This window comes from Abramis brama, assembly GCF_963993115.1.
Source record: "Abramis brama genome assembly, chromosome: 7".
NCBI classification, from domain to species: Eukaryota; Metazoa; Chordata; class Actinopteri; order Cypriniformes; family Leuciscidae; genus Abramis; species Abramis brama.
In genome coordinates this window covers 27,393,907-27,417,156 of record NC_139969.1, presented here as the reverse complement: position 1 = coordinate 27,417,156, position 23,250 = coordinate 27,393,907, and the positions used below count along the sequence as shown (strand labels likewise).

The following is a 23,250-nucleotide window of genomic DNA, read 5'->3' as shown; positions in this document are numbered from 1 at the left end:
ACTACACTGTTTTCAACTAAAAACGTAAAACTGTTTTATGCGTACTCTAAGAGTCCATGAAGATCAAACTAAACAGAGCGTAACTGTGCCAGCAACTAATTTGCCAAAATGTAAAAAGTTACTTCCTGTTTGATTAAAATTTTGTTGTGGTCCAGCTCATGACACACAAAAAAACAGCTTTTTCTGTTGCAGTCTCACCTCTCTCTTTTTGTGAAATAACTCACTATCCGATCTCACAGTTATGGAACTATCAAGCTATTACTTTTGCACTTTCCTCTATTTGGGTGGGAGAAGTACTTAACTTTACTTAACAAAGTAGCAACGTGAAAACTGTGCGGTCCTCTTCACTCGCTGTCTCTGATGTTTTCTGATGTGTGTGGTGTAAGCCATCCAGAAGCTTCATGTCATAGTCTCATTATAGTCACTCTGCAGTACTTTTTGAACACTAACTTTTGAAAATGTAATATGCTTCGGCTAAAATTTAAGAACATGTCGTCTATAAAATGTTATAGCAGGCTTTCAAGAACATTAACAGGATGGCTGACATCATGGAAAATAAAGAACTAAAGTTAACAATTGCTCTTCATGGAATTGACAGTTAACTTGTATGAAGAGACATCATCTTGAATAAAATTTTGCTATATTTTAAACCATCTTTCAAAATTTGGATAATATCATAATATATGTAGAGGATAGATGGACTGCCTCTTGTTTTCGTGCGTGTTTTGCACATAAACAATCACCCACTGCTTTGTCACATCACATTCAAACTTGAAATGACTTAAAAGCATGATCTGTGAGGTTTTTTAGTGAGCAATCAGGTGAAAATAAAGATAAATCTCTGTGTCTGTGTGACCACTGTTTACAAAGCTTTGATGACTTATGTGCCAAAAAAAGCAATGATTATGCAAAGTCCCCGTCTCCCCTCAATCACGCTCGGACTACCTGATCCAATCGCTCAACTAGTAAACGCTGCACAATGGCAAGAGGAAATACTGGATTAAGTCAGCTATATATGTTTGAACCAGAAACTGATTCAGAAAAAGAGGAAGAGCGAATTATACAGGCTCGTCAATAGTCGATATATCAGAATGGTAATGTGTCGTATGTATCTTTCTCTACAACTTCGGACACAATGATAATTGATATGATTAGCTTTAGCTTGACTACGTTATCAAACAGATAATAATGTGTTGCTAATGCTGCACAAACCATGTTCCCGTTTGCCATCTGAGAGTCAGACAGCTGCCCTTAATAATTCAGTGGAGAAGGGCATATACATTGGGGAGAACAAGTATTTGATACACTGTCGATTTTGCAGGTTTTCCCACTTACAAAGCATGTAGAAATCTGCAATTTTTATCATAGGTACTCTTCAACTGTGAGTGACGGAATCTAAAACAAAAATCCAGAAAATCACATTGTATGATTTTTAAGTAATTAATTTGCATTTTATTGCATGACATAAGTATTTGATACATCAGAAAAGCAGAACTCAATATTTGGTACAGAAACCTTTGTTTGCAATTACAGAGATCATACGTTTCCTGTAGTTCTTGACCAGGTTTGCACACACTGCAGCAGGGATTTTGGCCCACTCCTCCATACAGACCTTCTCCAGATCCTTCAGGTTTCGGGGCTGTCGCTGGGCAAAACGGACTTTCAGCTCCCTCCAAAGATTTTCTATTGGGTTCAAGTCTGGAGACTGGCTAGACCACTCCAGGACCTTGAGATGCTTCTTACAGAGCCACTCCTTAGTTGCCCTGGCTGTGTGTTTCGCGTTGTTGTCATGCTGGAAGACCCAGCCACGACCCATCTTCAATGCTCTTACTGAGGGAAGGAGGTTGTTGGCCAAGATCTCGCGATACATGGCCCCATCCATCCTCCCCTCAATACGGTGCAGTCGTCCTGTCCCCTTTGCAGAAAAGCATCCCCAAAGAATGATGTTTCCACCTCCATGCTTCATGGTTGGGATGGTGTTCTTGGGGTTGTACTCATCCTTCTTCTTCCTCCAAACACGGCGAGTGGAGTTTAGACCAAAAAGCTCTATTTTTGTCTCATCAGACCACATGACCTTCTCCCATTCCTCCTCTGGATCATCCAGATGGTCATGGGCAAACTTCAGACAGGCCTGGACATGCGCTGGCTTGAGCAGGGGGACCTTGCGTGCGCTGCAGGATTTTAATCCATGACAGCGTAGTGTGTTACTAATGGTTTTCTTTGAGACTGTGGTCCCAGCTCTCTTCAGGTCATTGACCAGGTCCTGTCATGTAGTTCTGGGCTGATCCCTCACCTTCCTCACGATCATTGATGCCCCACGAGGTGAGATCTTGCATGGTGCCCCAGACCGAGGGAGATTGACCATCATCTTGAACTTCTTCCATTTTCTAATAATTGCGCCAACAGTTGTTGCCTTCTCACCAAGCTGCTTGCCTATTGTCCTATAGCCCATCCCAGCCTTGTGCAGGTCTACAATTTTATCTCTGATGTCCTTACACAGCTCTCTGGTCTTGGCCATTGTGGAGAGGTTGGAGTCTGTTTGATTGAGTGTGTGGACAGGTATCTTTTATACAGGTAACGGGTTCAGACAGGTGCAGTTAATACAGGTAATGAGTGGAGAAAAGGAGGGCTTCTTAAAGAAACATGTCTGTGAGAGCCGGAATTCTTACTGGTTGGTAGGTGATAAAATACTTATGTCATGCAATAAAATGCAAATTAATTATTTAAACATCATACAATGTGATTTTCTGGATTTTTGTGATTTTTTTTTTAGATTCCGTCACTCACAGTTGAAGAGTACCTATGATAAAAATTACAGACCTCTACATGCTTTGTGAGTAGGAAAACCTGCAAAATCGGCAGTGTATCAAATACTTGTTCTCCCCAATGTAGTTCATCATAACATTCATAAAACATCATATACATAATTCACCTGTTACATTGCTATATGTACTAGATTTTTGTTCTGTGCCTTCTTAATGGTGTTCTTGTGCTCACTGTGGAAAAGCCCTCCCCGCACGTTGATGTGATTGTGACGTCAGAAACACCAGCGATTTTAAACCACGTTTTTGAGACTGTCTCTGGTTCTCTGTAGTTTTAAGGAGAAATACTCCAGCAATGGTGTTGACTGATGAATTTGACTGAAACAATGAGGACTTTGCTTCTTAATTTCAGAAGGCCACTATGACAGAACACTAACATGATTTTACAAATTGAGAATGTAATATTTTTTGCAATATTTTATGACATATTTAATGGGGACTCGAAAATTCACTTATTCCCTATATCATTTTACTGTTCAAGGTTATGACTTATAAACCAGAATAAAAAATTTGGGTGTTGGATTCTTTCATCTTTTGTTAAATGCAGTCTATACTCTAGAGTCTGCAGTGATATGGGAAGAAATAAAGGGTGTGTGTCTGTGCTAAAGCAGTCAATGACCTACTTTAGAACATACTGCTTTTTAAACATTAATCATTTCTAACAAACACCATCCTATTATGTTGGAGAGCTCTACTACATACTCCCCCCCATTTCTTTCTGCTGGGCCAAATCACAATAGTAGGCCTATTTCTACTCTTGAAATTGAATGTGTGTGAATATTTATTAGTTTCCTGCTGAAATGGCCACCTGCATGTTTTGTGTTTTGGATCCCGTCTCTAGCACTGACTGTTGGCGTGCTTGTGTGTTCACCAGGATGTTTAACTAGCTTAACCAGCATGAGTAAACTTGATTAGGAGGTTTACCACCTTCATCTTTTTGCTGATGAGCATTAGTTTATGACTGCCATAGTTGTAATGTTTTTGTGTTTGTTTACTCCCTGGTAGAAAATATATTGTATCTAAATGGGACCTTCCTGATTAAATAAAAGAGTAATATTAATTTTCAGCAGGGTTAATATTATTTTGTATTAATAAGTTGAGTAAACATTTAGACGTAGTCATTAATTGTGGTATTTTCAGTGCTAATTGCCACAGCACAAGTGTCTCTTTTGGCACAATATGTGATAGTATTTACATTTATATGGATAATTACTGTGCCATATGTATCAAACCCACATGGGACGTTTAACAAAAGACATTTGCAGCTGAAAATTAATCATCATTGAAGCATAAATGTAATTGGTTTAAATTGATAGTATATCGAGGTATAGTATTAGAAGCTTGTACATAGACCTCAACACTCAAGAATGGTGACAATCAACAAATGTAAAAAGATGAGCTCTTAAAGGGATAGTTACCCCCAAAATTAAAATGTTGTCATCATTTACTCACCCTCAAGTTGTTCCAAACCTCTATGGATTTCTTTGTTCTGTTAAACACAAAAGAAGATTTGAAGAATGCTTGTAACCAGGCAGTTGACGGTAGCCATTGACTTCCATTGTAGGAAAATAAAATGGAAGTCAATGGGGTCCATCAACTGTCTGGTTACAAGCATTCTTTAAAATATCTTCTTTTGTGTTCACCAGAACAAAGAAACTCATACAGGTTTGGAACAACTTGAGAATAAGTAAATGATGACAGACTTTACATTTTTGGGTGAACTATCCCTTTAACATCACAACAAATAAACACAGTACAGTAGGAATAATGACAAAGCAACTCCAAAAGTTTGAAAAAGGTCAACAAACAGCCAAACAATAGTTATTTATTTATGCTGTACTACATGCGGTGAACTCACAAACCCTTACCATTTCATCAGTATTGTTCAATTTGAAATTCTTTGTTCAGACTATAGTTGGGACAACATTTGGGGAATTCTCTAACATGGGGGTTTTAGTAGTTTCAAGTAATTCACATTTCGAAATATTTTTGAATGAAACGTTGCTGTGAACTGGAATTATGTAGTTAAGCCAAAATCAGCCAATAATCAAAATGGTTACCAATATAATATCCATAATTCCACCATAAGTATCATCAACACTAACTGCAGAACCGAATAACTGTACTCATATTGTTTAGTTTTCTGTCTTTTAAAAGGAAGTGAAAATGTCCTTAATTATGAAAAAAAGTGAGATTAATCATGATTAAAATTTGACAACCATTCAATTATTATAATAATTTAGTCTAAGTAGAAGGGAGTTCATTATTTATCATCTTGCCATTGATTGTTTGGAGGCGTTAGTGTGAATGGGAGGAGAATAGAGTGAATCTGTTAATGCAGCTAATCGCTTCTCTCTAAATGAGTGCAGACAGTGTGAGTGATCTTTATGGGCCACATTTATGACTCCATTAATGAACATGATGTAGTAACTCTCTTGTACTTGTGCAAAATTCAGATTTTTTGTGTGTTTTGTTCTCAGTACTGAAACAGGAATTAAAATGGAGAGCATTTCCAACTGTGTCAACTAAGAGATGGCAGTCTAACTCATGGCTTGATCCAATTTTTCCATTTTTTCCATTTTCCTCCTCCGAACGTTTTCTCATGAGGAGACAACAAAAGTAATAACCATAGTACCTCAGGTCCACAGTGATATGGCACTCATATGCCCTTCTGTTTATTGCTTTTCCCCACTCAGGGACAGATTAAACCCGATGTTCTTCGACAAAACGCTTGCCTATGTCGAGCCTAAAGGTATGTTTTGTTGAAAGTAATCTTTAGAGGTTAACGCTAAAAGCAAGTTCTTTCCAGACTTGCTGCAAGGGGGTTTCCGCAGTCGTTTCCAGAAAAACACAGAAAAACACAACTGCATTTCAGTCTTTTACGAGTTCAGCATCACACTTTGAGATTGTGTGGAGCCAGCACAACTCTAATCAAAAATTCTTTTTGATATTTCCTTCTCACATCTGTTGTGACCGGCTCTGTTTTCTCAGTCAAAATGCATCAGCGTCTGTTTTAGATTGCAGTTTAAATAGCGATTAGAGGACAATGTCAGTGTTTCAAAACACAATGGTGTGTGTTAATGAATGTGTGAATGAAAATGAATGGTTGGGGGAAGTAATGGCACTTATATTGTGCTGTAAAAGTTTTTAAATTTGACTTGGAAAGCACTCAAACTCCTCAAAACCCCTCAGTTTTCTGTTCAACAAAAACTTTACCTAATATCAGGTTGGATCCGGTGCTTGTCAAGCTGAATCTCAATGAAGCATGTTATTTTTTTCCTGTTCTTTTGTAAGCAGAACAGCATCTACTTCATTATACAAAGCTGAACCGATCACTTTGAGGAATATGTATTTGCCTGTGTGGCCAGATTGTTGGTTGTCTATGAGTTTTCTGTCCAATCAGTCAGTTTATTCATGAGTCACGTACGTTTCTCTTCAAATATTCATTGTTATTCTTTGGCAGAGTTCTCAGAACATAAGGCACTGCTTAAATAACATCAAACTCCACCTTCTAGAGGCCGCATGCTCATTGTCCGAGATGTGACGGTTCACTGGTTCTAACTGCACCTCCACAGGAAGAAGAATAAAATCTGACCAGAGATGATAGTTCTACTACATGCTCGATTCAAGCTCCCTCACATTTAAATCAGGATTGCACACTCTCTGGGCCGCTTTGAAATGTATTAGTTTGCTTTCTGAGCCGAAAAATAGAGAATCATACAAACAGAAAGATAAAAATTGAGTTTGAAGGCTGTGAGGCATGAGGCGTGTGGGCATGTGATTCCGGGGGTGTTTCTCCACTGTTATATAAGAGCTCATCGCTTTAATGTGCCATTCAGGAAGCAACTTCATGATGATGATGGTGGTGATAGGCACGTAACAAATTTCCTCCGTTTTCAGAAGAGTCTTTTTGCTGCAGGGCTCACTGCGTGAAGAGTTACGCTTCATTGAGAGGCCGTAGATTAGACTGAGACACAAAAGGAGGTGACGACGTTTTGCTCTTGGAAGTAAGTTACATGAAGTGGCTCAAGTTTAATAAGGAACAAAGCTGTAATATTACTCTAAGGGCGTCTTTACACCAGAATAAAAGTGAGAATGCATTTAAAATCCAATTTAATGCCTGGATTTGAATTGTAGTAGCAAAGAGGATACATGTGTGTATCCTAAACTATCACTATCCCAAAATGCTCTAATTTACTCCAAGGCTTAATTAAAAATATAGGTTTAGTTAGAGTTAATTAATTAGTTAATTGTGTTATTGTGAATTTAAGTTGTAATTCTATAATTTTCTCTTCTTGTTAAGAGTCCAATTCAACATCTGTCGCATCAATTCCGTTCAAATTCTCAACCACGGAGTCCCTTAAACTTTGTTGATGTCATGACAGAGTATGTGTTTCATGTATTAAAATTGTTTTTATTTACAATTTCATATTTTCATGTTCTATATTCAAAATAAAATTTTACAACATTATTTCTGCTTGCATAATTTCTCTGTAGCTGTATTTAAGCCAGCTCTGTGCAGTAAATGCATATTTTTTGGTGGTATATATACATATTTCAGATGCTACTTTTGTAATATAAGATGGTATAGGGCAGGGGTAGGCAAGTTCAGTCCTAAAGAGCCACTGTCTTGCAGAGTTTAGTTCCAACCCTGAAAAAAACCCTCACCTGCCTGTAGCCTTAGTAATCCTGAAGACATTGATTAGCTTGTTCAGGTGTGTTTGATTAGGGTTGGAGCTAAACTCTGCAGGACAGCGGCTCTTTAGGACCGAACTTGCCTAACCCTGGTACAGGGGAAAGAATTATACTATAGAAATGCTAGAGAAGAAAAGCAAGTTCTCACTAGTGCAGCAGGAAGTGTTAGCCCTGAGAAGGAGGAAGAGAGTTATAGCCTACAGTAGGCTATGTATTTCATTGTGATCTGTAAAATGTCTTTTGACTCGTAGGAAATGCAGCATAAATGGCATTTTAGCTGCATGCTCAAAATTTGTGTGTGAAACAGGATCCTTTTGTGAACCAGCCACTAATGATAGATGCTTTGTGGTAATGTGCATGAAGCAGGCTCTTCTTATTTTGTTCTTGTATTTGATCTTTTACGGTATTTTTTTAAAACCGACTAGATTTCAAAGCTCATGTTATTTGTGTGAAAAATAACGTTCTGCCTCAAATTTTATATTTTAAGATTATGGATTTGTAGAGGTTTTGTCATCTGGTGCCAGTTGCATATGGAGCGTTCAAGTACTACTGGGAAGTTCGTATTTACGAGTTGAAAAGTTTTTTGTAATGTATATATTACTAAATACATATAAATATTGCAGTATTCCGCTATGTTTCTCCTTACATGCCAACTCCTTAAACAAAATCCTGAGCTTCCCACTCGTATTTACAACTTTGTGGTGGCATTCATGTGCGTTCAACTCTAAATACGATATTTTTGGCATGACTTGAACGCACCAAAAATGGCCCTGTTCCAAATGGCACATTTCATATACGCTTACGGTCTTGTGGACTTGCAATGGCGTCGCATGCACATGTTATTGTAAAGTCCACGAGACCCTAGGGTGTCTCATTTGTCATATTAAGTTTCAGAAGGATGCTCGCTAGCTTTCCATTTGCAGTCGAGCCCACACTTGTGCATGCTCCGCAGTAGACATCTACTGGACAGTCAAACCGCCGTTACGTCACAAAGGTGTGGACTTGTAGGAAGACCGCAAGTGTTTAGAGTGTTTAGCCATTTGGGAAAGGACCTATGTTAAGACTGTACTATATAGTAGGTGGAAAACAGTAGGCATGCATTCATGTACGGGCTTCTATTTTTTAAATAATTATTTATTTTATATATATGGGAGTTTGCAGCAGTGGCAACAGCATTCTATAACCAAACTTACACCCTTAAATTTTCAGAACTAACGCATTTTCGGGGAAGGCCTGCTGTGTGAACGGAACCCAACTGCACAGCTAGTTTTCTGTAATATCTTACAAAGCGAGAGAGACACTTTTTGCTGAATGCTGGTTTCCGTAACTTAAATAGGCATGGATTTAATCTGCATGTCATTTGAAGGTTTTAGATTCAGTCACTTTCCTGTCAGTTTTGTGTTATGCGTGACTCAAATGCTCCGCTCTCACTCAGGTATTAAAGCCTTGACTTTTGTCGTTTTAAATGTGATAAGAAATTACAGTTTTTTTATATCATATACCATATTATACCATATTTGATATTACTTTAGACATTGCCAATGTGGTTAGAGTTGATATATCCCGTTGCACATTCATAGACCTTATTCACAGCAGCGCTATCATTGATTTTTAACAGGAATGAAAGCAAGGCTGTGAGTGATAAACACAACCTATCTCTTCAGTGGGTTTAACTGTTATTTAATGGATTGTTCTGCTGACAAAATGCTGCAAAAAGTGATCTTGGAGCTTTATACAGCTTTTTACAGCGGATACCATGGAAAACACAATAAGTCTATCCCTCACAGTCTCGCTTTAATACCTGTCATGGCTCTACCCTGAATAAGGAATAAAGGTCTATACAAACAGTATATGAGATGCTATTGTAAGTTGCTGTGTGAACAGGATATATCGACACTCAAATTCTAAAAATCATTCTCAGAACAAGCCTTGGTAAAATAATAATATTAATAATAAAACTATCTATTGAGAGTGACATTCTCCAAAAAGTTGGATTTTACTGATGTTATCAAGGACTTTTCAGCTAGAAAAACAAGGAAAAACGTTTCTAGTTGTTTGAATTTATTCATACATGAGCACAAATTGAAAGATCTATGTATTCACTAATGGACTAGTCACATTTTTATTCGGGGTATGGGGGGCCTACGGTAAAGCTGTAGCCCAGGGGCCTCTGGTAATCTAAAGGCACCCCTGGAGCCAAGTAGCATGTCCGAATTCATAGTATTCATAAAACAGTAGGTGAAAAGTACTTCAATGATCTAATCAATGATCTAATGTAGAAATGATCTACAACATTGGACAAGATTCTGTTGTGCGAATTCACTGGACACTTTACTATCCCATGAGACCAATGAATGGAAGTGAAGTGATGCAACTGACGCCGTAGGTCACACGTTGCGAATGTAATGCGTACGAATAAGCACATTCATACTATATTGAAATTTTTTTTAACAGTCGCAAAGCAAGTTTCAAACTAAATGTAGTACTTACCCGGATGCAGTGTGTGTCGTAAGAAATAGTCTGACAAACCAGCAGTTAGCTAAGGGCTAATCAAACTCTAGATGTATGTAACTGACAAAAATTACGACCAACGAAAAAAATGTAATGACTAACTAGTAAGACTAGTCTAAACAGTTTATGCAATCAGCCACTGAACATCACTGGAAGACAATGCTATGGTTTTATATGCAGAAGCTGGAACAAGACATTATTAGGGCTTTCCATTTAATGTTAATTTAGTGCAATTAATAATAATAATAGCATTTTATATTCTAAATGTATTTATTTTATATTAATTTTATATCAATTATTTATTAAAAATGTATATAGATGGCATGTTATTTATTTATATATATTATTGTTTTGGTGAAATGCATGGATCACATTCTCAGGTGTTTGAATGAGCCTATGAGGTCTACTTCTCCAGTGTAACAGGGAGGCTGTAGATATAATTTGATACGACTTTGAGTTACGGCTTTGGGATTTACTTCCATTGTTGCCAGATTTCTCATTCATTAGCGAACAGGATCATCTGTCAGTCCAGCTGCTTGGGTACCTGACTAGCACTTCTCCTGCTGACCACCGTTATCCCCCGATCTGACCAATCAGAGTTTTAATCCTGTCTGAGGGAGGCCGCATGCGTGTGGAGCTGCGCTCTGGACCAGAGAGCTCAATCCGGATCAGGCAAAGCTCCAACTAACCCCTGACTCCACGGGTCTGACCCAGGACGTCTGGATGTGAGCTCTGTCACCCAGTGGGAGTTGTTGCATCATGCGGATCTGAGATCAGTTTTGTGAATAGGAAAGATGATTTTAAGAATTTGGAAAGGGTTAGCTGGTCCCAGCCCACTATCTTTACTGCCTTCTCCTATCATGTACCTGCCAAGCTGAACAGCCACTCACTCGGCTGCAACGCCATTCATGCACACTGGAGCTGTGTTATATGTAACTGTTTCTGACAAGCTATGATAATGGTAATATATGTTGTGCTGCAGGGCATCCAATTTAAGAAGCTTGTCTAATGGGTTTGTTTCTTATAAATTCCTGAAATTTAAGGAGAATCTTTGGGAAGACCCTATGTTAGATCTGTACGATTAATCGTTAAAAGATCGCAATCTCAATTTAAACACTCACACAATCTTATTCCTAAATGACAACGATTCGCCTGTGTGTTTTAAGCCTTTGACCGGTGCGATCACAGCGATTCAAATTTGTGTTGGTGCTGCCACTGAGCCGTTGTTGAGAAAGAGCGGCTGTTATGTATAGGCTAGGTTCAAAATTCAAACAAGAAATGCAGTTTTGGTGCTCTAATGTGTCGTGACAGAACGCTGTAGTGCACTGAACCGATCATCTCTTCCTCTTTACTACTAGTTACAGCACCAAATAAACATGAATGAACATCAGAAGGTATATTGAAAGATACAGTACAACTTTCTGAAATGAATCCTGTCTCATGTAATCGCACAATCAGTGTTACAACCGCGGAAAGACGTCAATAAAACATCACATTTACCTTTTTCTCTTTCTTTCTTTATTTTATAAAGACAACACACATTAATCAACATTTCTGTAAATGTGCCAGTGTTAGCCAGCTGGATCATTTTCAACTGCAGTCCTTTGGCAAGATGTTTTTGAAACCTTCAAAATAATAAAGGAAAGCCATTAAATCACTTGATAGTTTGCTAGAAAAATAACTCTAGTGAGGAGCATTATATTTTTTACTCTTATATCATAAATGTTATAATGCTATTATAATAAAAAAAAACAGCTTTGTATGCAAACTGCTTTTGCGATCAAAATCAGTTAAATCACCTTTTCAAAGTAACTTAACGTTTCAAATAAAGATTGTATCAATTACATTGTCGCGACAAGTGACTATTAAAAACATGTATTTGTCATTGAATCATTCATTCAAGAGATTTGTTCAAAAACACTGATTTATCCAGTAATGAAACAAGTGGTCTGAGTGAGTCATTGAATCATTCATTCAAAACGATTTTATTTTAATTGATTTATTCAGATTAATTAAATATTTTTTAAATAGACTGCAGCAATTAACATTTTGTCAGAACCTCTAGAAAATTGCATGTTATTTTGGCTAGTCGTCTGTTCAGAATCGTGGCAGACCGACTTAGAATATAAAAAAAATTATTAAAAAAAACACATTCAGAAATAATGAAAACCCAGCACAGGCACAGCTCTTTTATATTAATGAGGAGGCTTATTCATTTTTAATTTTTTAAAGAATAGTTGACCCCAAAAACCTGTCATCATTTACTCACCCTCTTCCTACTGTGGAGTACAAAATAAGATATTTAGCAAAAAGTATGTGCTGCTCTCTTTTTCATACAATGAAGGTGGATGGGGAACAAAACAAACAAAACCAGAACAAAAAAGTACCAAAAGAGCATCATAAAACTAGTCCATACTTGTGATATATTCCAAGTCTTATGAAGCCAAACAAATAAATGTAAATTATTTACTAAACATTTTGCCTGATAACTGTGGTCACCTGTCACTTTCATTGTATGTAAAGAGCAGCTTGAACATGCTATGAAATTATCCTGTTTTGATCCTCAGATGAAAAAAACATGTTTATAAATAGTACGGAAGCCAGTTTCTGCCTCAGATTATGAGATCAAGTTTGTAGAATTGTGATAAAAAGATAAATAAAGTTAGAATTACAGTAAAAAGTCATATTGTGAAACATAAAGTGACGATTAAAAGAAATAAAGTAACAATTATAAAATATAAATTCACAATTACATTAAAATAATTTGGGTTCAGTATGATTTATTTATTTATTTATTTATTGAAGAAGAATTTTGAGTTCCTCAAAGAACATTTCAGTGAACAGTTCTTTAAAAAGAAAAAAAAGTATTTTTTCCACTAGAAGTTCCAGTATTTTTAAGAGTCGAGGCTGTATTTATTTCTTCGATCTTCTGTGCATCCGAGTCAGTAAATGGTAACAGAATTAAAACTTTTCTGTGATTTATCCCTGTAATAACTACCACCCACTGATCCCAATTTAAACCTCAATTCCTTTGGTATTAAAGCTGAGGTAAATATCAACTGTCTAACTTCATCTAAATTGTTGCAGATCCGTGCAGTGGCACACATTAAGCTAATGTAATTAAGCCTCCCGGATGAATTAGACGTCTGTTTCCATGGAGCCGCCGAGCAGTGTTAAGATACAGAGAAGGACATCCATCAGTTACACTGGCTCCTTATGCAAATGCTCATATAATTCTTGTGTCTAATGTTTTGCACACAACGATTCCTACAACCTATTTGAAAGCAAGATTTTTTTTACTTCAAGAATTGTTTTTGTTTCTCACTTAGCTGTTCTATTGAGTTGGCTGTGATCATTTTGGGTTTCCTTTTCTAAATGGCCCCTGTGGCTTCCTTCAGTGCTACATCAGACCCAGAGTTCTGGTGAGCATATCAATATCCAGGCCAGAGTTTCACCTGTAGAGGACATCAGCCGAGCACACCTGTACAACAGAAGTAAACTCTGTCCGCCTTCAGGGTTTTCCCTCTAGGTTGCTGTGGGATTGGGATGAGCCTGTCCACAGGAATCAATCCTGTCTCTGAGCACGTATCCAAGGTACACAGAGACACTGGGCCTGTTTAACGGGATAAGAGGAAGTGGGGGATGGAGGGGTGTAGTGTTTACAAATCTCACCCTGAATCCTTCATATCCCTGGCAAATGAGGACAGTCTTTCTTACTTGCTTCCTTCTGTGTATGGAGCTTTTTTTTGCATCTTTTTGGGCCTTTGACATTGTCATGTCGTCTTGACAACAATTATTCTTCGTAAATGGGTCACACTTCGAAACACACTTTAAATGGGTCAAAAACGGACGAAGCCTTAAAATTTAACTTTATTTTTTCCCAGGATAACCAATCAAATATATTTTTGTTCTATAATATTTTCTGATTATTATTTAGAATTTAGATAATAGAGTTTTTTATGATATTTTGCATTAATTATATAATTTTTATGAGCTATTTTTTCCATTAGAATTAATATATATATTTTTATTTTAGATTTATTTATTTAATTTTTTTTTTCAATAAATGCAACATTTAACATCAAAATAGAGTGCAGGCCTAAAAAAAAAAAAAAATTCAAGTGAGAAGAGCGCCATCTAGTGGCTTCAAAATATATAAATATGTGTCATGTCCTAGCTTTTTTATTTATTTATTTTATTTATTTATTTTTATTCCCATTCGGAAAGAAAAAAATGAATTACTAAGCAACCACTGAATGGAACAACACAAATTATATATCATTTTAAAGCTTAGGATCTCAGCTTTTTAATGCATCTAATGCATTCTACATTTATTAACTCCTAACGAGTGCTGAGTAATCCCTCTAAAACCGAGTGTACCGCCAGCAGGCGCCACCTAGCTGCAAAAATATTCATTACCATATTTTTCAAAAATCTTGCCTTGATTAACACAAAGTTGATGTCATTTGAAAGCTTAGAGTCTGAACTTTACAGTGAATGTATCCACTTTGAAAAACTCTTAAGTATTGCTGAGTTATTTGCTGATAAATAGAATTTCTTTTTTTTCATAATCTATATAATAATGTACTGCAATGTGTCAAAAACATCATACAGCTCATGAAACATTCACAGATCATTGAAAATGGCACTTCGTTTTTTACAGCATATTATTACAATTAAAATGAGCCCAAAATTAACATAATCTATTGCTTTTATGACAAGAGAAAAAAATGCCCATGGGGGGTGTCAAAGACTGTACAAAAAGGCTATCTCTTTTCCAAATGCTGTAACTTTTGGGGGGTCATATTTGCACTCTTGATGTTTTAGAGTGTCACCCCTTTATTGCTGTGCAATTTTTTTCTGCACAGTGGCTGATTTGTAGTTTGTACCACCAAAAGTTTCTCTGAGTTTTCGTATTTTTTCGTATTTCCCATTCATTTCCTATGTCGGTCATTTTTGACCGGGAGGAAGCTAAGTGTGACTATTTTTTTTACGACCCTTTAACATATCCGAATCATGTCCATGATTATTTTGTGTGTTCACATAGCTAATACAACAAAAGTTACCAAGTGTCATCCCATTCCGATGAAGCAAAAAAAAAAAAAACATTTTCGGACGAAGAAGCCCAGAGGGTTAAAACAAACACAAATCTCAGAAAAAAGATCCGGACACGAAAATTGGCCAAAAAGCTCATAAGATTTTATTGTCCAGAGGCCACAAATAAAGTGCAAGGTGCAGGTTCAACCCTTCATCAGTGCCATGTATTTCCAAGAATACACCTGCGGTAATGTCCGGAATCTGACTGTATCCCATAGAAAATGGGTGTATGCTTGGAAACACGTGGCACTGGTGAAGGGTTGAACTCGAAAACGTTTTGCGCACCTGGCACTGTTTTGCACTTTTGCAATTTATTTGTGGCCTCTGGACAATAAATTCTAATGGGCTTTTTGGCCACTTTTCGTGTGCGGATCTTTTTCTGATTTTTAGGGGTTTTTTTGGGGGGGGGGGGGTTGCACTGCAAATTATTTCATTCATCTGTTTGGGACTAGTGTTTGGCACTACGCATTTTCATCCCGCTTAAAACACACACACACACTGGGAAAACATTTGTATGACACAAAAAAGTATCACTGATTCTTTTTTTGCATTCTGATTCATTGAATATGCTGCAAAAGATGTTAGTGAAACGGTTAAAATGTTTTTCATACTGTGACTTATAATGTTATGATGCCTGAATTGTAGGATTAAAAATAATTGGATTTTAGTTTTTAGTGTTTTATTTTTAATCTATTTTATTCTTATATATAGAAATCTTAATATTGGCCAGTTATCTTTTTTTTTTTTTTATAATTATCAGTTTATTGGTAAATTTTAACATGCATACTTCATGATAACACCAATGTTACCATGACTTGGAGTTACTCATTGCTAAAGTGTTTTTGTCTTTGGTCATACATGGATGAAAATGAATGAGCAGGTCACTGGAGATATGCATTCATTTTAATCTTCCTTGGTGATTTTCTATTGATTTTTCAGCCATTAGCTTCATTCACAGCCGCAGATAACAAACCAGAAGACAAAGTTTGCCTGGTTAACATAAGCCCCAGCTCAGGTTTTTGTCTCAAAACAACCTGAGAGCAGAACTGAGCACCCATGAGATGGCAAAACTGAAATTGCCTACTTCCAGAGGCAGCAGCTGAAGCATTGAGATAACTAATGGATGGCTTTCTCCAGGTGTTATAGACCTCCTTAGGCTAGACTCTGCAACCGCACTGTCAGTGTGAATGGTCCTTAAGGAGGAGTTGAGCAGTGATGATAGGTAGTGGTGAGAACAGCTCTGTGCTAATGAACAGAAACAGAGAAACAGCCTGATATACTTCCAACAACACATGTGCGACAGGAGCTCTGTGTATCTTTCCCAATACGGCCATTATATTAATTTATTTACTTTGTGAAATAAAACATGATCTTCAAAAGTTGTCCTTCTCACCAGAGATGCATCAACCCTACTGTAGAGACGCCATAGTGAAGCTTGTTCTAAGAATAAAGATGTTATGAGTGCTTGTCATTTGCAGTGCCGCCGGTAATGAGTAGCTCTCGTTCTCGGAGCGCCTACGGAAGGCCCACTCCACCAAATAGAGAGATAAAAGAACCCATCCATGCACCTCTGAAGCCCCGCTAAACTCAGGATTTCCTGGGCTTTCATTAACGCTCTGGCTCTGGGCCAAATCCACTGTATGTTTACCACAGTAGAGCGAGCCTGATGTATTTTGAGCCATGCTAAGAAGTAGCCTACTCTTAAGTTGAGAAAGAATGGGCAAAAGTCACGTAAGAGGAGGAGGCAATGTCTTCATCAAGATAGGACTGGCTGTTCACACGATAAATTCCTCCTCTTGTTGTTTTCATGCGCATTCCGTATTTGAGAATTGGTCCGAATGAATAAAGGGTGTTAGTTAATGGGAAGACTAGTTAAGAAGTAAGTAAAAAAAAAACTCACTTAGATATCACTGCTGTATGTCAAGTCAAACTTGAAATGACTTAAACAAGATCTGTGAAGGTTTGTGTTACTTCGTTGGTTTTAATAAATAGAACATTAATCACATTGTTAGTGTTTTGATAGTTTGATTTTAAAAAAAGTTCAAATTAAATGTAACTGGAACATGCATTTACATTGGATTAAAAAAGTCATCTTAATTTATTCCTGTGATGCAAAGCTGAATTCTCAGCATCATTACTCCAGTCTTCAATGATGTCACATGATCCTTCAGAAATCACTCTAATATGATTTGTCTTAACTGTCACTTTTGATAGGCTACATTTAATGTATCCTTGTTTAATAAAAGCATTAATGTCTTTCAAAAGAAAATCTTTCTGACTCCAAACTTTTAAAGTGTAGTATGTATATAATATAACGTAGTTATAATGTAAGTGTTGTTGTAATATTTATTTCAGTGGTGCACTGTGTTCTGTTACTGTTTTGCCTGCCTGAGTTCCAGTTAGTTTCTCTGACTGTTAGTTTCTACACACTTGTTTCTGTTCACCTTGATTACGTTCCCCATGTATTTAAGCCCTGAGTTTCATTCTGTTCCTTCGTGTCAGACGGTATCCTCAATGTTAAAGTGGTTAAGTTACGTTCTTCTCCTGCGATCACCTGAGTATTCTGTTTTTGGATCTATTAAAGACAGTTTTCGTTTGATTCCTCATCTTCATGCGCTTTACTTCAACCATACGTGACAGAACTCTTCTTGTCAAACAAATGAATTCAATTTCAGTTCATGTTCTACTAGACAACAAAAACAGCTACATGTATTGATAAATTAGCCAGATGGGTTGTATTATATATGGCGTATGACTATTTTTGTTTGATTCATTTGTGCATTATTGTCTTTAATATCATTGTGTGGGCATCCATTCCCTTTATTTATTCATTTGCTGTGTTTTGTGCGTCACCTCTGCACTAACTGTTGTTAGTAAATAAATAAGTCTGATAATTTGCAGTTTAGCCCTGTTCGATGATCATACCCGTTTTATCCACAGAAATCTCTGAAATTATTCAGTATTAAAATTGATTTTGGCTTTAGTATTGGATCAAAAAGAAAATGTCACGCACCTCTGTATTGCTTTGCATTACTGATAAAGTTAAAGTTTTGTTAGATAGTCACAGTATATGTAGTTCTCTATTAAAAGTGGTTTAATGAGCATTTGTCTCAAGTTTCTTGAGGGTGTGTTAATGTGCACTGCATTGTGTTGTGCATGTTTTCTGTGTTTGATATTGACTTTCTTGTATGTGGCGTGGTCTCTAATGGGCCGTATTGATTGAATACCTCTGAAGGAATGAGTGTGGAGGAAGGTGAATGCACAACAGCTAGCTTTGTTTGTTTTAATCAGTGTGTAGTGCTGAAGGCCCTATGCCAGAGCAGAATTAAATTATAAGGCACATCTCCAGCGACTTTTAACTTTCTTAACTCTAATTACTCTTGAATTGCAGCCCTCCTCCACTCTGAGAGTCGGGTAGTTGAGGGGAATTTATAAGGAGGTGGGCTGCCATCTTTCATTCACAGCTACACTGGATAGCCACTGCAGTTTTTGTTTTGTATTCAAATGTCAGATGGTCATGCTGTGGATAATTGAGGTCCCTCCTCTTGTGGCAGGTCGAAAATAAAAAGTAGATTAAATAAAAGATCCACAGTGTTTACATGTGGTAAAGGTTTGAGATTAGGGTGACCACCACCCGACCCGTCCCGTTTTGCGTTGTACGGTTGTACCGCACAGCATTTTCACCCCTTGTCCCGCACGTCGCATATTGAGAAAATGTCCCGCATTTTCATCAGTCTATCGGTTTTTAATTATCATATTAAGAAAACGTGCATGCGTTCTTTTACCTTTTTAAGAAAGCATTTTATTTATTCTTTTTGCGGCGTAGTTTTTCACCTATATTTAACAGCGCTTCGTCAGAAGTACAAATACAACAGTCGTTTCTTAAATCCTATCCAATGGTTGTAAGGAAAGGAGTAAACACGGTCACTATAGGTTGTGACGGCTGTCAATCAAAATGTGGAGCGGTGATTCATTCCATGTGTTCCCTGTCAGAAAACAAATGGATAATTCGGTCAATTAAAATTTTAATTTAATAGAATTTATCAACTTTTTGCCTGCTGTGGTTATTTTAATTCACACCCTTTCTAAAAAATATGAGTTTTTGGTTTAATATATTATTAATATATAAGACTGTCAATGATCTAATTTCATGTTGTTTTATATTTTATTTGTTCATTGTTTATTTTGTTGGATTTTAGTTGGACTTGGTCAGAACTGTTTCAAAAATAGTTATCTGCATGATGCTTGCTGCCTTTGGGCTCAGTGATGTTGAATTTAAATGACATTATGTTACATTGTGATGTAGCCTAATTGTGTTTTCAGGAAGGGACTAAAGAACAAAGAACTTTTATCAGCTGAAACTAAGGCAGAATACAAATGTTTTTATTAAGTTAGATAGACATTATAACAGTTTCAGGTTATGTTTTAGTGTTGGTAACATGTCCCACACAAACTTATAATCGTCCCACATTTGGTTTGTTTGATGGTGGTCACCCTATGAGATGCGAATCCAATTAAGATCTATTCATTTTGAACCTTGCGACAACATGTACATTATCATGCATTTTAAGTGTTTCATCAATCATGTTGTGTTCCCAAGATACAAGATAGGCTACTCGTAATTTCAAAATATACAGTCAAGATTCCCTTTAGACAAATTAGTTATTAAAGCTATTTGAGGTGTGCATTTTAGTTCCACTTTACTATATACACTAGGGATGCACCGAATATTCGGCCACCGAAAATTTTCGGCCGAAAATGGCCCAAAAGTGCATTTTCGGTTTTCGGCCGAAAGACTTTTATCACCGAAACAATACGGCCGAAATGTTGTGATGACGCAAACAGCAGACACCGCGACCTGCACGTGCTTGTCTGAAGCAACATTACATATCTGCGGTGTGGACGTATTTAAATATATCTAAGAGTGACCCACGGACAGCGATTTTCAAAACACAGACATCCCAAGTCTTCCGGAAGTTCCGGGAGTCTCCCGCGTATTGATACCGGCTCCCTAATGCCCGCAAATTAGTTTAAATCTCCCGGAATCGCGAGCGAGCATGAGCGCGCATACGTAGCGCGCGCGGCAGAGAGAGGGAGCGAGAGACCTTTGCGTGTGTGTGCAGAGCAGCCGTCATTTCTCAGAGGTTTACCTGAGCTGTTTATGGTTTTTGCAACTCACGTCCATGAGCATATAACTGCAGATATTATTTTGGGCTATGGCAGTATTGACCTAAATGCACTTTGTTTTTATGAGAGAACATTTCATTTTTAAACCTTTCTCCAGGCCAGTAGGCTTTTACATTATTATTTAATGTACACATGAGTGGGGTCAAGTTAAACATTTAATTTTATACTTTGCAAATGCTAAATAAATATTTGCATAAAATTTTAATGGATTTATTCTTTGAAACTTTAATATTAATTTATGCAATTGCAATGCCTTGATTTTAGTAAACTTAGTACACAGTCATAGCCATAAATGCAATGGTACTAACAATAATTGGCATAATTTCTTTCGGTGTTTCGGTTTTCGGTTTTCGGCCTTGGTTTCCTCTTTTTCGGTTTTCGGTTTCGGCCAAGAATTTTCATTTCGGTGCATCCCTAATATATACTTTAAAATAAGGTTCATTAGTTAACATTAGTTAATGTATTAACTAACATGAACTAACAATGATCAATACATTGACTATTTGCTGTATTTGCTCATCTTTGTTAATGTTAGTTAATAAAAATACAGCTGTTCATTGTTTGTTCATGTTAGCTCACAGTGCATTAACTAATGTTAACAAATACAACCTTTGATTTTAATAATGTATTAGTAAATGTTGATATTAATATAAGATATTATTATTAACAAATGTTAACTAATGAACCTTATTGTAAAGTTTTACCTATATTATATATAATCTCATATATAGCCTCATAATAGGCCTTTCGCAAGTCATAAATGTTTAAGCCATAAATGTTCAAGAATAAAGATAATTATGGGAAGATAATTATTGTGGTAATATTTTGAGTCACATTTACAAAAATAATATTAATAGTATTAATAGAATTCAGATCCATTTCTTGCAATGACGAAGCTGATGCCTTGGCAACCTATAATCACACATTATTGTAATTTTTAAACATAAAATATTTATATTGTATTCATGCAATATCTTTTTTTCTTATAATGTTATGACTTTTTATATCAATATATTTGTTGATTATTTTATATATGTCATTGTTTTATGTGTTATACATTTTTTATTTGAACAGTGTTCATCTGTATATATAAATGTACCTTTAATACAAAGAACACTCTAATTTATAGTAAAGTATTGCAAGTATTGCCATAAAATACCATGAAAAACTTAGTCATTTGAAACTGTTAAAATACTAAAACAAATCACTATTTTATATAAAACCATGCCCACAAACCTATTCTCTCTCACACAACTTACTTGAAAGTGTATGTAATATTTCAAGATGGCATCAAACTGTGTCCTGAATGGAATGTAATTCTGTCTTATGTATAGGATGATTTTATATTTCATATTGCTAAACGGCATGTTATACTTGCCCGCTATGGCCACAGTCCACAGTGATTGCATGTGTCAGAAGCCTCCCTCTGCTCATTGTAGCGTTACAGGTGGCTGATGGGAGAAAAGGCCCATTGTGCAGAGCTGATGGAATGCTCAGTCACTCCGCTAAATGTGCCACCGCCATCTCCATCGATTTAGTGTCACTTCTCAGATGACAGACCAATTCAGACAAGGTGTAGAGCATGGCGGTAGTAATATGATGTGGACTGCAGAAAAACAATTCAGGAAATACCAGGAGGGATGTGCAGTTCACATGGTTCTGAGCAAAGGAAGATGAAATGTTGATAGTGATGCCTTAGTGATTCGTTTAGTCTCATGAGATTGGTTTATTGTTGTTGTTATTTTGCCTAAAATGAAATGTACAGCAAACCCATTGATTCATATACAGGACTGTATGTATATTTAATGAAAATTGAATCCTCAAACAAATTCACAGGAGATCAATTTCAGCCATTCCTCTTTCCTCTAAATGCTGAAGCAGTCACTTTAACAAAGCATTTTGTAGTCATCGAACAGCCATCGAGACGTAATCCAAACACAGTGTCTTGCATTGGCAAGAGTTTAGAGATTCCTCACTGACAGTCACAGACAGTCTGGCAGGTGGAACGGCAGGGGATAAAACTAGAATACATAAGCAAGCTTTAGGATTTCCATCCTGTATCTTCTTTCCTTCTTAAAATATCTGCCATTTTTACTTGAATCTTCCCAGCTGTCAGTCATCCGCTCTTTGACAGCAGCCGTCTTTAACAATAGCAAGCAAAAGAAGTCACTACAAAGATTGGGAAATCCCAACCATTTTTAATGAGAATGTTTCCACAAACTGCATCCTGTTAGCACTTTACCCATCTGTAACAGGTTTGATTGTTAAAAATGTATTGATGATATACAGCAGTGATCGCAATATGGGTACCGGAACCACTTTTTGGTTGTGATAAGTAATAAGTGGGATAACATACAGTCAGTCGATCACAAATCAAGCACCTTTAGGGTGATACGAGACTCTCTGTACCTCATATTTGTCTATGATTTTCCCTGCTAAACCTCATATCTCTTATACCTAATTAATGTTAGATGTTTCCTTTTTATTTCCATAGGTGAACCTCGCAAGTTTGACCCAACATTTAGAGGGCCAGTTTACAACAGGTAAATCAACACTTCATGTCCTTTCATTGTTGCAGATTTACACTTGATTTGAACCACTGATCACAGTCATCATTATTTATGACCGTGTCCTCATCATTCAAAAGCAATTTTAACTATTCAGAATGTGAAGTGACATCCAAACCATCATGGGGATCGCCTTCTGACCTTTGACCTCTACTCACAAGAGTAATACATTCAAAACAGCCGATGAATGTGGTGATGCACCAAGCACTTGTGGAGTATTCATTTTACTATTTCTGTTGAGTGGAAAGGAGTGAAATATATATAATATCGCAAATAAATATTGGCAGTGATTCTTTCTGAAGTAAATAGTAACATTAAGTTTGTCCTTTGATTTTAATAATAAATGCAACGAAGGGTTAACTGCACTGATA

General features: G+C 36.7%; 1 protein-coding gene across 2 annotated transcripts in view; it reads left to right on the top strand.

The window, feature by feature from the left end:
* slc44a5a (solute carrier family 44 member 5a) overlaps window positions 1-23,250 on the top strand; it is an 83,237-nt gene that overhangs the window by 22,194 nt on the left and 37,793 nt on the right. For both annotated transcript variants that reach the window (XM_084120813.1, XM_084120814.1), the window contains exon 2: window positions 22,807-22,855. In XM_084120813.1, coding sequence (XP_083976939.1) covers window positions 22,807-22,855 — 49 coding nt within the window. The remainder of the gene's footprint in view (window positions 1-22,806; window positions 22,856-23,250) is intronic.